This window comes from Oncorhynchus masou, chromosome 27, assembly GCF_036934945.1.
Source record: "Oncorhynchus masou masou isolate Uvic2021 chromosome 27, UVic_Omas_1.1, whole genome shotgun sequence".
Classification (NCBI taxonomy): Eukaryota; Metazoa; Chordata; class Actinopteri; order Salmoniformes; family Salmonidae; genus Oncorhynchus; species Oncorhynchus masou.
This window is the reverse complement of record NC_088238.1, coordinates 46,572,039-46,588,421: the sequence shown is the minus strand read 5'-3', so window position 1 is coordinate 46,588,421 and position 16,383 is coordinate 46,572,039. Positions and strand designations below refer to the sequence as shown.

At 44.2% G+C, this 16,383-nt stretch overlaps 1 protein-coding gene across 1 annotated transcript; it reads right to left on the bottom strand.

Annotated features, from left to right (window-relative positions):
- Positions 1-7,815: 7,815 nt before the first annotated feature.
- LOC135516551 (thyroid receptor-interacting protein 6-like) lies at positions 7,816-15,409 on the bottom strand. Its single transcript, XM_064940904.1, has 9 exons — positions 15,217-15,409; positions 14,793-14,929; positions 14,421-14,534; positions 13,760-14,335; positions 13,499-13,595; positions 13,177-13,337; positions 12,801-12,979; positions 8,092-8,212; positions 7,816-7,947 (listed from the first exon to the last, which is right to left on the bottom strand). Exons 1-9 carry the CDS (start codon positions 15,407-15,409, stop codon positions 7,816-7,818), a joined length of 1,710 nt encoding a protein of 569 aa, XP_064796976.1.
- Positions 15,410-16,383: the final 974 nt, after the last annotated feature.

The window sequence follows — 16,383 nt, the reverse complement described above, 5'->3', positions numbered from 1 at the left end:
AACTACTCTTCCCTACTACCAAAATGCAGCACCCACAAGGTGCCATGAACCACACCACACAATAGTAATTCAGGAGTAGCCTTATAACTTATTACATGATTCCATACGATAATAGTCATCTGTCATCTCTTTACAACTCTGCCTTCAGGCTTCTCTCCATCCTCAACCTCCGGACAGTTGGCTTAATCAAATCAAAACGATGCTAGCCAGCTAACATTAGCTAGCTAGCTATCCAAAAATTATATCATATTATATTTGAAAATGTACAGCAGCTCTCTGCCTTGACGACCTCACAGTGCCATGGCAACCACAGAACTCATTAGATGTCAGTTTGTCTCTGTGAATGGTTTGTCATCTGACAAATCAACTGTAAATTTTGGTGTTCTTCAAGGTTCTGTTTTAGGACCACTATTGTTTTCACTATATATTTAACCTCTTGGGGATGTCATTCAAAAACATAATGTTAACTTTCACTGCTATGCGGATGACACATACAGTGCCTTGCGAAAGTATTCACCCCCCTTGAACTTTGCGACCTTTTGCCACATTTCAGGCTTCAAACATAAAGATATAAAACTGTATTTTTTGTGAAGAATCAACAACAAGTGGGACACAATCATGAAGTGGAACGACATTTATTGGATATTTCAAACCTTTTTAACAAATCAAAAACTGAAAAATTGGGCTTGCAAAATTATTCAGCCCCTTAAGTTAATACTTTGTAGCGCCACCTTTTGCTGCGATTACAGCTGTAAGTCGCTTGGGGTATGTCTCTATCAGTTTTGCACATCGAGAGACTGACATTTTTTCCCATTCCTCCTTGCAAAACAGCTCGAGCTCAGTGAGGTTGGATGGAGAGCATTTGTGAACAGCAGTTTTCAGTTCTTTCCACAGATTCTCGATTGGATTCAGGTCTGGACTTTGACTTGGCCATTCTAACACCTGGATATGTTTATTTTTTAACCATTCCATTGTAGATTTTGCTTTATGTTTTGGATCATTGTCTTGTTGGAAGACAAATCTCCGTCCCAGTCTCAGGTCTTTTGCAGACTCCATCAGGTTTTCTTCCAGAATGGTCCTGTATTTGGCTCCATCCATCTTCCCATCAATTTTAACCATCTTCCTTGTCCCTGCTGAAGAAAAGCAGGCCCAAACCATGATGCTGCCACCACCATGTTTGACAGTGGGGATGGTGTGTTCAGGGTGAAGGGCTGTGTTGCTTTTACGCCAAACATAACGTTTTGCATTGTTGCCAAAAAGTTCAATTTTGGTTTCATCTGACCAGAGCACCTTCTTCCACATGTTTGGTGTGTTTCCCAGGTTGCTTTTGGCAAACTTTAAACAACACTTTTTATGGATATCTTTAAGAAATGGCTTTCTTCTTGCCACTCTTCCATAAAGGCCAGATTTGTGCAATATACGACTGATTGTTGTCCTATGGACAGAGTCCCCCACCTCAGCTGTAGATCTCTGCAGTTCATCCAGAGTGATCATGGGCCTCTTGGCTGCATCTCTGATCAGTCTTCTCCTTGTATGAGCTGAAAGTTTAGAGGGACGGCCAGGTCTTGGTAGATTTGCAGTGGTCTGATACTCCTTCCATTTCAATATTATCGCTTGCACAGTGCTCCTTGGGATGTTTAAAGCTTGGGAAATCTTTTTGTATCCAAATCCGGCTTTAAACTTCTTCACAACAGTATCTCGGACCTGCCTGGTGTGTTCCTTGTTCTTCATGATGCTCTCTGCGCTTTTAACTGACCTCCTGAGACTATCACAGTGCAGGTGCATTTATACGGAGACTTGATTACACACAGATGGATTGTATTTATCATCATTAGTCATTTAGGTCAACATTGGATCATTCAGAGATCCTCACTGAACTTCTGGAGAGAGTTTGCTGCACTGAAAGTAAAGGGGCTGAATAATTTTGCACGCCCAATTGTTCCGTTTTTGATTTGTTAAAAAAGTTTGAAATATCCAATAAATGTCGATCCACTTCATGATTGTGTCCCACTTGTTGTTGATTCTTCACAAAAAAATACAGTTTTATATCTTTATGTTTGAAGCCTGAAATGTGGCAAAAGGTCGCAAAGTTCAAGGGGTCCGAATACTTTTGCAAGGCACTGTAGCTGTACATTTCAATGAAACATGGTGAAGCCCCAAAATTGCCCTCGCTAGAAGCCTGTGTTTCAGACATAAGGAAGTGGATGGCTGCAAACTTTCTACTTTTAAACTCAGACAAACAGAGATGCTTGTTCTAGGTCCCAAGAAACAAAGAGATCTTCTGTTGAATCTGACAATTAATCTTGATGGTTGTACCGTTGTCTCAAATAAAACTGTGAAGGACCTCGGCGTTCTTCTGGACCCTGATCTCTCTTTTGATGAACATTTCAAGACTGTTTCAAGGACAGCTTTTTTCCATCTATGTAACATTGCAAAATCAGAAACTTTCTGTCCAAAAATGATGCATAAAAATTAATTCATGCTTTTGTTACAAGGTTAGACTACTGCAATGCTCTACTTTCTGGCTACCCAGATAAAGCACTCAAATAAACTTCAGTTAGTGCTAAATACGGCTGCTAGAATCCTGACTAGAACCTTAATATTTGATCATAGTACTCCATTGCTAGCCTCCCTACACTGGCTTCCTGTTAAGGCAAGGGCTGATTTCAAGGTTTTACTGCTAACCTACAAAGCATTACATGGGCTTGCTCCTACCAATCTTTCCGATTTGGTCCTGCCGTACATACCTACACATATGCTGTGGTCACAAGACGCAGGCCTCCTAATTGTCCCTAGAATTTCGAAGCAAGCAGCTGGAGGCAGGGCTTTCTCCTATAGAGCTCCATTTTTATGGAATGGTCTGCCTACCCATGTGAGAGACGCAGACTCGGTCACAACCTTTAAGTCATTACTGAAGACTCATCTCTTCAGTGGGTCATATGATTGAGTGTAGTCTGGCCCAGGAGTGTGAAGGTGAACGGAAAGGCTCTGGAGCAACGAACCGCCTTTGCTGTCTCTGCCTGGCCGGTTCCCCTCTCTCCACTGGGATTCTCTGCCTCTAACCCTATTACATGGGCTGAGTCACTGGCTTACTGGTGCTCTTTCATGCCGTCCCTAGGAGGGGTGCGTCACTTGAGTGGGTTGAGTCACTGACGTGATCTTCCTGTCTGGGTTGGCGCCCCCCCTTGGGTTGTGCCGTGGCGGAGATCTTTGTAGGCTATACTCGGCCTTGTCTCAGGATGGTATGTTGGTGGTTGAAGAAATCCCTCTAGTGGTGTGGGGGCTGTGCTTTGGCAACGTGGGTGGGGTTATATTCTTCCTGTTTGGCCCTGTCCGGGGGTATCATCAGATGGGGCCACATTGTCTCCTGACCCCTCCTGTCTCAGCCTCCAGTATTTATGCTGCAGTTGTTTATGTGTCGGGGGCTAGGATCACATTGTTATATCTGGAGTACTTCTCCTGTCTTATTGTTACGGGAATTTTTATCAATGATTACTAATTATGTAAACATTTCAATCAGGACTGACTAGTCCAAATGCTATTATGTACTGTACACGTATGAATTTTCTCTCTTGCTCCCATTCCCAATTGTATATAATGTAGTCAGTAGTTTAGAACAATGCCTTGGTACAAATGAATGACCTATCTCCAGATGGCAGGGACGGACTATCTCCAGACTGTCTAGAATGCTTATCAACACTGACTGACCTTGGCTTTAGGCGAGGAGGGAAGGCTTGAGAACTATAGGGCCTCTCTACCATTGTCAAGAAGAGATAGAACATTTAGAAAACTCTGACATCATTTTCAGTTTATAACCTGTGGTAAAATGTGTATGAAGGCAGTAGTCTCTTGAATTAAACGCTGTTACCTGACTTTTAAGACCGGGGCTCTGTCCATTCTTATAAAATAAGGGTCTTACAAACCTTTAATGCATTGACAGAGTGTTTCATTTTGATTGGGAATTAAAACAGAGGAATTTAGAATTCCTTCAACACTTATCCAGTGTCCTGTGTGAATTTAAGTATCCTCTCTCTAATTCTCTCTTTCTCTTTCTTTCTCTCTCTTGGAGGACCTGAGCCCTAGGACCATGCCTCAGGACTACCTGACATGATGACTCCTTGCTGTCCCCAGTCCACCTGGCCGTGCTGCTGCTCCAGTTTCAACTGTTCTGCCTGCGGCTATGGAAACATGACCTGTTCACCGGACGTGCTACCTGTCCCAGACCTGCTGTTTTCAACTCTCTAGAGACAGCAGGAGAGGTAGAGATACTCTTAATGATCGGCTATGAAAAGCCAACTGACATTTACTCCTGAGGTGCTGACTTGCTGCACCCTTCACAACTACTGTGATTATTATTATTTGATCATGCTGGTAATTTATGAACATTTGAACATCTTGGCCATGTTCTGTTATAATCTCCACCTGGCACAGCCAGAAGAGGGCTGGCCACCCCTCATAGCCTGGTTCCTCTCTAGGTTTCTTCCAAGGTTTCTACACATGCATTTCTTGCTGTTTGGGGTTTTAGAATGGGTTTCTGTACAGCACTTTGAGATATCAGCTGATGTAAGAAGGGCTATATAAATACATTTGATTTGATTTGACTACGCTCCTCCTCTCTGGTGGATTGATCCACAATTTAACAATGTAATTAATAAATGCCCAACACTATATGCTATTGTAAAAATTATAACTTGGCTGTGGTTATGAAGGTCTTAGATAACATTAGAATATTGAAAAAATATATATGTCAAATAACAAAATAGCATTTTCATTAGTTTATGTAGACAAGATGTAAACCCCCCCCCAAAAAAAAAAAAAAATGTAAATCAAAAAGTGTTCAATTTTATTTGTGGAGTGTTTAAGTTACAACTATGAAACAGAGAGCATATGTGTTGAAACAAGGTAACGACATCCACATTTATTTGAATAAGCCCTTGGCGAGATGAATGCTTACTTCTTCTGCGAACATGATGGGGTGGGTGGGAAGGAGAAGCTAGGGACTAAGGGGGGGTTGAGCGGACAGTAGGCAGACCTTCCAATCAACATTTGAGTCTCTTCATATAATTAGCAGCTCTGTGCGGAGCGTCAGAACCACACATCATTCCAGATACACGCATCTGGACTGGTGGGGCTAATCTCAACTGACGCACACCACCACTGGGACTGGCTGAGAAGGACATCAACCTCCATCCTCCTCTGGTAGCACCTTACACTGGATCAACACTAGACTGTGAATGAGTCTCAGATGGGGTGCCTTTACTATTCCCAATAGGGTGCCATTTCAGACAGGGCCCTGGTCAAAAGTAGTGCACTGTACAGGGAACCAATCACATCCCTGTATTCGTCCGAGGGAGGGTGATCCAAGGATGAAGAAATCTATATATTGGTGGCGCCAATGTTACGTGCAACTTCAACGGGGCTGTGTTTTGTATGTGGACCAAACAACCTTCCTTCTCTCAGATCCAGCCATTTGTTTTGTTCTCCACTCTAGGCTGGTTATTGTCGGACATCCAGTCTAAGATTATTGCTGCTGAATATAGCATTGAAGGACACAATCAATATACTTTTGAATCAATAGCCAAACATACGGACAGGGTAGATGCTGTGTTCTCAGCTACAGGTGTTACTGGTTACTGGTGGCTCTGCTTCAGTGTTGCTAGCGAGGGTCAGCATCGCTCCACACAGAGATGTGCTAAATGCACTACAGAGAGCAGACACAACCAAGGACAAGGTGAGTGGTTGACTAACTTGTGTCAATAGCCTCATTTATACCTAGTTCTTACATGAGTCCTTTGTCCATTTCTTATGCACATTCTGATAGTGCCCACATTGTAGCCGTTCCAACGACACATGGTGGTAAAATGTTTAAGGTCTAGAATGTTGGTTATGCTTGACCTCAAATCAAATAAACTTAGAACATTAATTTAAGTATGGTGCCTTTCCATAGGTTGGGGTCTAGTACAGCGGGCTATCAATACAGACGCATGGTGTAGTTTGCTGGGGAAAAAAGGATGGTTTATTGTCTTTGATCATACTACAGTCGGCATTAGAGGGGAAAAAGAAGCTAATCATTCACACACACCTACTTCTAACTTGAGTCAAATTGTACAAACAAACCTGCTCAGTCTATTCCTCTCATGGATAAATATGATTATTCTGCAGTACTTATCAATAGGATGCTGTGGAACAAATTTACACAGTGAAAAACAAAGTGATGACCCTTACCCTCATAGTCACAGATAAATATCAACTTTGTGACAATAGCAGCACAACAGGAGTCGATATATAGTGAAAATGCAACTTACAGGGCTCAAAACAAGGACCTTCATATCATTGTGCTCATTGACCTATACTCTTAGAAGAATCAAATACTGAAACAAAACATGATTCTGGACAAAGAAAACAATATATTTGATATTTTAAGGGTCTAGTTGGAAGAGAAGCTTCAAACCATACTAGCAGTTTTTAAATTACAAGACAAAATGAGGACAGCAAGACAAACTAAATGGCCAAATTACAATTTGGGAATAACTCCGTCAGAGTTACTTAAACATTGCCAACAAATCTAACTCTTAAGGCTAAGCTGAAACAAAAACCCATATTAGGATGTTCTTAGCCCACGTGACCAGCATGGAGATCGTAGTTTCTCAGTGATTTAAGAGCAAACATTTCATTGCACCTTATTCATCTTCATTGTAACGTATCAAATCAACCCAAATGTTAAAAAGGAAAAACACATGAACATTTTAAAACAGGGGGTTTGGACTTGTATACAAGTAACATTATCTAAAATGCAGTACACAAATTGCTGTCCAGTGGAATAAAATATTAATGTTAAGTTCTGACAGTGCAAGATATCATATGACATCCTACATACTGCATTAACATCCAATAATAAAGCATTGACTTTAGTGATCTCCTTCTCTAACCAATCTCTTTTTCCATCTACTTTCTAAAAACGCTTGACTGCACAACAGACTACACCCACTTGGTCTCCAAACACATTTACCCCACAACCAAAACCATCTGCAATATAAACTCAGTCAGAAATACCTTGCATATGTGCACTTTGAGGCAGGTCAGCACTGTTATTGACTTTAATGGTATACAAAATATATGTTCCATTATCTGGACTGGTCAGTTACCCCACAGCCAGGAAGATATTGTATTCCTCATTATCCTACTCTTCCTCAATATCACCTCATTTTCCTACTTAAGTATTCCTCCACATCGTCAATATCAATCAATCATTATTTTCCATAGAGCTCCTTCCATGTCCCACCTGTGTCTGGCATGATAGTGTGTATGTGAGTGTGCAACATGAAGGATAGTGTGCGTGAGACAGTGTGCAACATGAAGGATAGTGTGTGAGTTGAGCAGTGGTGCCGTCAAGGGTTTGGGATGGGGTGGGGGTGGTGGTGCAGATTAGGGGCTCTATCCAGTAATGGTATGGGACTGAGGGGTAGGGAATAGGGTGTCGTGGGACGGGAGTAGGAATAGAGAATGATCGTATGAGGAGGATAAGGCATAGGGGTCAAACTTATTGTCAATCCATGTTTCAATAACCTGTAATCCTGTACCAACAAACCTGGTCAAGGGAAATTAAATAATGACTTCATATTGAAGACTGTCAGATTGAGGTTCAATAGGCCAACTACTACTGATTCTTCAGCTTTGGGCATCTGAAGAATAAAGAAAGGCTGAGAAGATGAAAGTGAAGGGGGATGAAGATGCCCTTAGACACAGTCAGGTTTACATTCCCCCTTGTGGTTAAGGTTATGTATCAGAGGAGTAGGACTGACTTCCTATAGTTGGTTAGCAGTCAGTGGAGATATTGGCAGAGAGGTCCTGGATGCGCCGGGCGCTGCAGCCCTTACACAGGATGTGACCGTCGAAGGGGTAACAGCCTCGCCCCTTAACCTCAGACGACAGGCGCAGACCACACTCCTGGAGGGGACAGAGAAAACAGTCAATCCAGGAACACTGGATTAGGTTCAACTGGGGGGGGGGCTGTGTACATTTGATGTGATAGCCTGCCAACATCATTCAACTTGAGTGACCTGTTTAACACACACACACGTGACCGCTCACCTCACACCCATAGCAGTTGACGTGGAAGCTGCGGTCCAGTGCCACTATACGGACCGCCGCATCCTGGCCCGGCTCAGGCACGATGGCCTGGCCACACACTGAGCAGCAAGGGGCAAACTTCCTGTGGGGGACAGGAAGCACCAGCGTCAACACGAACAGAGCTCAGAGTGTGGAAAACAACAATCAGATATAATAATCTGTCCAATACTCATGTCTAAAACTTGTAAACTCAAAGCGTAATTCAAAATTGAATTGATCAAGTCTCCCATTGATCAGTTAATCTCTGAATTACACTTCACGAGTTTAAGTTTTAGACATGGGTCTACTGGACAGATGATTATATCTGATTGTTGTGCTAGTGTTCTAGTTGATTGCATGCCTGAAGTATAGTCAGTGGCCTCCAGAGTAGTGCAGAGGTCTAAGGCACAGCTTTAGGCGTCACTACAGACGAAACTCGTGACGCGGCACACAAGTGGCCCAGTGTCGTCCGGGTTTTTTATTTAACCAGATAGGCCAGTTGAGAACATGTTCTCATTTACAACTGCGACCTGAACAAGATAAAGGAAAGGAGTGAGGCAAAAGCAACAGAGTTGCACATGATGGTAAATAAACGTACAGTCAAAAACGCAATAGAAAAATCTGTATAATGTGTGCGCAAATGAAGTAAGCCAACAAATAGCCCATAGTGGCGAAGTAATTACAATTTACAGTGGAGTGATGTGCAGATGAGGGTGTGCGAGCAGAAAAACAAAAACAAATATGGGGATGAGGTAGGTAGTTGGATGGGCCATTTACATATGGGCTGTGTAAAGCTGCAGCGATCGGTAAGCTGCTCTGACAGCTGACGCTTGAAGTTAGTGAGGGAGATAAATCTCCAGCTTCAGTGATTTTTGACAATTCATTCCAGTCATTAGCAGCAGAGAACTGGATGGAAAGGTAGCCAAAGGAAGTGTTGGCTTAAGGGATAACCAGTGCAATAATCCTGCTGGAGCGTGTGCTACAGGTGGGTGTTGGTATGGTGACCAGTGAGCTGAGATAAGGCTGGGCATTTACCTAGCCAAGACTTATAGATGACCTGGAGCCAGTGGATTTGCGAACGAATATGAAGCGAGGGTCAGCCAACGAATGCATACAGATCGCAGTGGTGGCTAGTACACTGCTCAAAAAATAAAGGGAACACTTAAACAACACAATGTAACTCAAAGTCAATCACACTTCTGTGAAATCAAACTGTCCACTTAGGAAGCAACACTGATTGACAATAAATTTCACATGCTGTTGTGCAAATGGAATAGACAACAGGTGGAAATTATAGGCAATTAGGCAAGACACCCCCAATAAAGGAGTGGTTATGCAGGTGGTTACCACAGGCCACTTCTCAGTTCCTATGCTTCCTGGCTGATGTTTTGGTCACTTTTGAATGCTGGCGGTACTTTCACTCTAGTGGTAGCATGAGACGGAGTCTACAACCCACACAAGTGGCTCAGGTAGTGCAGCTCATCCAGGATGGCACATTAATGCGAACTGTGGCAAGGTTTGCTGTGTCTGTCAGCGTAGTGTCCAGAGCATAGAGGCGCTACCAGGAGACAGGCCAGTACATCAGGAGACATGGAGGCCGTAGGAAGGCAACAACCCAGCAGCAGGACCGCTACCTCCGCCTTTGTGCAAGGAGGAGCAGGAGGAGCACTGCCAGAGCCCTGCAAAATGACCACCAGTAGGCCACAAATGTGCATGTGTCTGCTCAAACGGTCAGAAACAGACTCCATGAGGGTGATATGAGGGCCCGACGTCCACAGGTGGGGGATGTGCTTACAGCCCAACACCGTGCAGGACGTTTGGCATTTGCCAGAGACCACCAAGATAGGCAAATTCGCCACTGGTGCCCTGTGCTCTTCACAGATGAAAGCAGGATCACACTGAGCATGTGACAGATGTGACAGTCTGGAGACGCCGTGGAGAACGTTCTGCTGCTTGCAACATCCCCCAGCATGACCGGTTTGGCGGTGGGTCAGTCATGCTGTGGGGTGGCATTTCTTTGGGGGGCCGCACAGCCCTCCATGTGCTTGCCAGTGGTAGCCTGACTGCCATTGGGTACCGAGATGAGATCCTCAGACCCCTTGTGAGACCATATGCTGGTGCGGTTGGCCCTGGGTTCCTCCTAATACAAGACAATGCTAGACCTCATGTGGCTGGAGTGTGTCAGCAGTTCCTGCAAGAGGAAGGCATTGAGGCTATGGACTGGCCCGCCCGTTTCCCAGATCTGAATCCAATTGAGCACATCTGGGACATCATGTCTCGCTCCATCCACCAACGCCACGTTGCACCACAGACTGTCCAGGAGTTGGTGGATGCTTTAGTCCAGGTCTGGGAGGAGATCCCTTAGGAGACCATCCGCCATCTCATCAGGAGCATGCCCAGGCGTTGTAGGGAGGTCATATAGGCACGTGGAGGCCACAGACACTACTGAGCCTCATTTTGACTTGTTTTAAGGACATAACATAAAAGTTGGATCAGCCTGTAGTGTGGTTTTCAACTTCAATTTTGAGTGTGACTCCAAATCCAGACGTCCATGGGATGATCAATTTGATTTCCATTGATAATTTGTGTGATTTTGTTGTCAGCACATTCAACTATGTAAAGAAAATATATTTAATTCATTCAGATCTAGGTTGTTTTATTTTAGTGTTCCCTTTATTTTTTGAGCAGTGTATATGGGGCTTTGGCGACAAAACGGATGACACTGATAGCAAATTGGATGCAGTCGGAGTAGGTTATTGGAGACTTTTGTAAATGACCTTGCCGAAGTCAAGGATCGGTAGGATAGTCAGTTTTGAGAGAGTATGTTTGGCAGCACGAGTGAAGGAAAATAGATGATTAATATGAGTCTGGAAGGAGAGTTTAGTCGAGCCCGACATCTAGGTATTTATAGCTGTCCACATATTCTAAGTCAGAACCGTCCAGAGTAGTGATGCTTGTCGGGCGAGTAGCTATCGGTTGAAGAGCATGCACTTAGTTTTACTAGCATTAAGATTTACTAGCATTAAGGAGGCCACGGAAGGAGTGTTGTATGGCGTTGAAGCTCGTTTGGAGGTTTGTTTACACAGTGTCCAAAGGGCCAGATGTATACAGAATGGTGTCGTCTGCGTAGAGGTGGATCTAAGAATCACCAGCAGCAAGAGTGACATCATACACCGAGAAGAGTCGACCCGAGAATTTAACCCTGTGGCACCCCCATAGACACTGTGGCACCCCCGATTTGACACACTGAACTCTGAGAAGTAGTTGGTAAACCAGGCGAGGCAGTCATTAGAGAAACAAGGCTGCTGAGTCTGCCAATAAGAATGCTGTGATTGACAGGCCTGTAATTTTAAATCATAGGTACACTTCAACTATGACAGACAAAAAAAATCCAGAAAATCACATTGTAGGATTTTTAATGAATATATTTGCAAATTATGGCGGAAAATAAGTATTTGGTCACCTACGAACAAGCAAGATTTCTGGCTCTCACAGACCTGGAACCTGGAACCCACTCGGTCAACTGCAGAGAAAGGAATCTGAAAATCTACCCCTAAACTTTGTTTCAACAAGTCAAAATACATTTATTTACTCCTCAGATACCTTAAAATGTAAACTATAATATTTCTTACGGAAAGTAGTATGTCGAAACCGATTTTAGCAGGTGCGTCTGGTCTTCATGGCATGGCCGAACACAAATTTCCAAGACTGTCCCTGTAGTTCAACTGATATTTCTTATTCATTTGGGAAGTTACAAGTCTGAATCCTTGAACATACACTGCTGACACTGTATGGTAGCCATAGGAATTGCATACTGGGAGCTAGAATTGAGTATACCTTTATACTTGCCTTTGTAAGACCATGGTCTCAAAAAAAACAAATTCTCCTACATTATTTTATAATTTATACAAATGTCAAAGTGTTTTCTTTCCAATGGTACCAATTATATGCATATCCTGGTGGCTTTAGGGTCTGCGCAACAGGCAGTTTACTTTGGGCATGTCATTCTGGGGGAAATGGAGCATAGCCAGAAGATGATAAAGGCATGTTGACATGAGAGAGGCTTAAAGCAATCACAGGAGAGCAAAGACAACAAGGGTAAATGGCGATGAAGGGGCAAAGACTGTCAGTTAGCTACACACAGGGCCTGAGTTAAATGCTGGTAAACAAAATGAAGTACCGTGTTAATGAACAGTCCAGCAGGCATCAATTGTGTAGCCGAGTGATCATAGGGTCCAATGAGCAGCAATAGACGAAACAGGGAGCCGTTCGGTAGTCGTTACTACGCTAGGCGAGCGGGAGACAAGGTTTAGAGGAAGCTAGCAGGCCGGGGATAGCAGATGGGTCTTCAACATCCACGACAGCAGGAATCCAGTGATGTAGTGAGGGTAAAAAAGCAGTTTGATATGCTCAGGGCTGATATCGCGCGGTGCAGACTGGCAGGTATTATCTGCGCTATCCAGGATGAAGCGGCAGATGTCTGAGCTAAAAAAGATAAAGACCACTAGCAGTAGCAATGACTAGAAGTTAATTAGCTGGCTCCAGTAATAAGGTCTAAAAAAATCTGTATGGGAGTTGCAGCGATGGGACAAGACTAACTACCAAGCGGATATCATGAAATTGGGGGTGAAAAAATAAAAATACAGTCAGTATCTGGCAACGAGGAAGTGTGTTCAATCTGTGTTGCTGACCTGTGGAAGTCATCTAGGCAGTGGATCTGAGCGGTGGCGTCCAGGGTGAAGGGCACGCCGTCCAGGCAGCAGCCACAGACCACGCAGTTGAAGCAGCGTGGGTGGTAGGCCTTGCCCATGAACTGCAGGATATGGTCCCGGATGGGTTTGGAGCACTTGGAGCAGCGCTCTAGGGTAGTCTGAGGGGGAGGGAGAGGGGCAGCACAGGTTCAGACAGAATAGTGCGCTAGAGAGAATCCAATCGATGGAGGTGACGGTGAAAAAGAGCAAAAGAGATCAACTGATGAATTGAGAGACAACTTCTAAAAAGAAATGTAGAACAAAAAGAGGAAGAGCCTTCTCAATACAAAGAGGACAGTCAGTGACAGCCACTCACAGTGTAACAGCTCTCGCAGTAGCTCTGCTTGTCCAGGGCATAGAACGGTTTCCACCTGAGACAGGCGTGGCAGGTGATGCAAGTGAAACACTCCACGTGGAACACCTGCTCCATGGCGATACAGCCGCCAAGGACGTTGTCACCGCAACGTGCACAACGACCTGGTAGTATGGAGGGAAAGGGGAGAAGGCATGATGCAAATGGGAGGGACATATTGTAGCATTGAAATGAACTGTGTCGCCCAAGGCAAACTTCAGATGTGTTGACTGGACTGTTATTTACAAAGGATATACAATTTTATTAGAAAGAAAACGGAACGTACCAAAGTATTCTTTGGCAGGCGGATGATTCATGTCATACACCAACTTCTTAGTGAGCTGGTCCAACTCCTCCTCTGGTCTCAAAGCTGCTGTCCCCTGCTGGACAAATAAAAGCAAATTTCCCAGAAATATCAGCATAGAGAATTTTACTTTCCCATTTAGATCAGTGAAACCAAGAGACTGGAGATACAAGTACTCAAAAAGGATCATAGTTTATCTTAGAGGCACCACAAACAGTTGACGTTTTAACTCCAGACACTCACCTTACTGGGCTGACAGACGGAGCTTGGTGCCGAGCATGACCCAGATTTTTTAGTCTCTGTGCCTCTATTGGACGTGGGGCATTGGGTAGCTCTCCCTCCCGACCCTGCGGCACGCCCCTTGTAACCCCTCTCAGAGTGCAGCTCCTGGGCTTTGGAAGCAGGGTTGGAAGGGTACCAGCCATGAGGGACAGTCTGATTCCGGGGCGAGGGCCGCAAAGCGTGCTGGTGGTGTGGGGGAGGGGTGTAACCCTGCTCAGCTTGCCTACCTGTCTGGGAGTAGGTTACAGGCTGGGCTGTTTTGTCCTGGACGCAAATTCTCGGGCGAGTAGTGGTGGAGGCTGTAGTGTAGGAGGAAGGGACAGGCTGGGGGTAAGGTTTGGAGACCTGGGCATCGGCGTAGTCTGGCTGGGTGAAGTACAGGGGATCTCTGGGGAATGGGGGTGTAGGACGATACTGGTGTTGGGGGTGAGGTGGGAGACCCATGAACAACCTGCCCTGAGAGGGTGCTCCTGGCTGGGCTGAGGGTTTGTAGCAGTCCCCTGTGATGTGTTTGTTGTAAGGCACGTTGTCGTACAGCTGCGAAAGAAAGGAAAGGGACCATTAATATATATATTCTTTATGCATTCCTCACAGTTTCCATGTCGTCAGTCAGGTAGCCTACCTGTGTGCTGTTTTGTGAATAGCTGTCCAGACCATCCAGCATGCAGGTGAGCAAGTCAATCTCTGCATCGATGATGGAATGGTGTCCAATCGGCTTCTCAGGAGGTCCCTGGTGCTGAATTGTTTTTTGTAGGGTCACATGAAGATGGGTGACTTTATAAAATGTCACAACAGCAAGAGATGGATAGACAGAAAATGTAGAAATCTGAAAATGTGTTTGTCCCAATACATTTGAATATGGGATGAGCGATTTCTGGCTTCATTACAAAATTACATTACTACAAATCTTTGCCTGGAAACAACACTAAACACCATGGTGAAATGGACCAATAGTCAGTGGGAATTCCAGGCTACAGATGCAATTACAACCTACCATCAGCTGGTAGCGGTCCATGTGAGGGTTCAAGGATTGGTCTTCTTTGAGCCGGTGGGGAGGTGGTTGGTAGTAGTGGTCATTAGATTTAGGGTGAAACCCTGGGTCCTCTTGGTGGTGGTGCTGCATGGGCCCAGCTGTCGAACACATACAAAACAGTGCACTTTACATTTACAAAAAGACTTAATAACCACCGGGTACACACTTAACATTAATCACATGACAAACATTTATTTGCATCAAGAACTAATCACCAAAGCCGTTGATGTACTCAGTGTGTCAGGTCCAACGCTCTACTACAAGGCTTGAGCTAGACAATAACAGACTTCTGATTTTCACAATAGTCCATCACAAGTTCTCATTATAGCAAGGTTTCACACAAGACAAGCCCAGTGTAATGTAAGGCCCACCACTGTGTTCTTACCTGTGGGTCCAGAAGCCATGTACCTAGTGGCCATTCCGCCTCCTCCTCTGTTCTGGTCATGGACCACATACTTGGGCCGGGCGTCCGAGGAGACCTTCTTGGGCGGCTGTCTGTACACGGCTGGTCCAGAGTCAGACATCTGGGGGACGGGTCTCTCCGGAGTCTTCGGAGGCGGCCAGGTAGGACCAGACATGTCAGGGTTCTTTAAAAAAGGTTGTTGTGATTAAACTGTTATACTTTAAAACTATAACAAAACACTTACATGTTGGTATTAATCAGGTTCTTCTAAAAAAACAACTTTAAAAAACAGCTGCACTGTCCAATTTTGGCAAGAAGATTTGTCACTGCCACACCAACATACATAATTTTTTTTGTTATTTTTGCCCTATAAATACACATCTGATACAAATAATCAAAGCTTGATGAGTTGGTTATTTGAATCAGCTGTGTAGTGCTAGGGCAAAAGCCAAAACAGTCACGTGGGGGCGGGGCATGACCGTGTTTGGGAAACCCTGGTCTAATTGACTCAATAACCGAAACAACATATCTAAGTTTAAGTTCCTCAATTTGAATGAACCAGAAAATAAGTAGTTATTTCCGGTTGATTATCAAAGTTTGCTGGCGAACTCATTGATCCAGCTATGTAGTATACCACTCTGTTACATCAAGTGCGCCAACACACACACTCAAAAAATAAAACACACGCACAAATTCCTCATATGTGAGACCTATGGCTTGTCCCACAAGGACAAAGGATGCATGTTAGAACCAGGTATAAACAGGGCTAATGTGTATAGCGTTTTTATTCATTCTTGAAAGATATTCTGTAATATATATATATATCTTCACCTTTATTTAACCAGGTAGGCCAGTTGAGAAGAAGTTCTCATTTACAACTGCCACCTGGCTAAGATAAAGCAAAGCAGTGAGACAAAGACAACCCAGAGTTTCACATGGAATAAACACAATAGAAAAATCTGTATACAGTGTGTGCAAATGAAGTAAGGAGGTAAGGCAATAAATAGGCCAAAAGTGACAAAGTAATTACAATTTAACAATTTACACTGGAGTAATAAATGTGCAGATGAGGATGTGCAAGTAGAAATACTCGGGTGCGATAGAGCAGAAAACAAAGATGAGGTAGGTAGTTGGTTGGCTGGATGGGCT

Excerpts from the sequence above, each read along its gene's own strand:
- LOC135516551 (XM_064940904.1), bottom strand. The coding sequence starts at position 15,409 with ATGTCTGGTCCTACCTGGCCGCCTCCGAAGACTCCGGAGAGACCCGTC. Across the intron at positions 14,336-14,420 it reads ATTCACAAAACAGCACACAG|CTGTACGACAACGTGCCTTA; the intron begins GTAGGCTACCTG and ends TTTCTTTCGCAG. Across the intron at positions 13,596-13,759 it reads CCGTCTGTCAGCCCAGTAAG|CAGGGGACAGCAGCTTTGAG; the intron begins GTGAGTGTCTGG and ends TTATTTGTCCAG.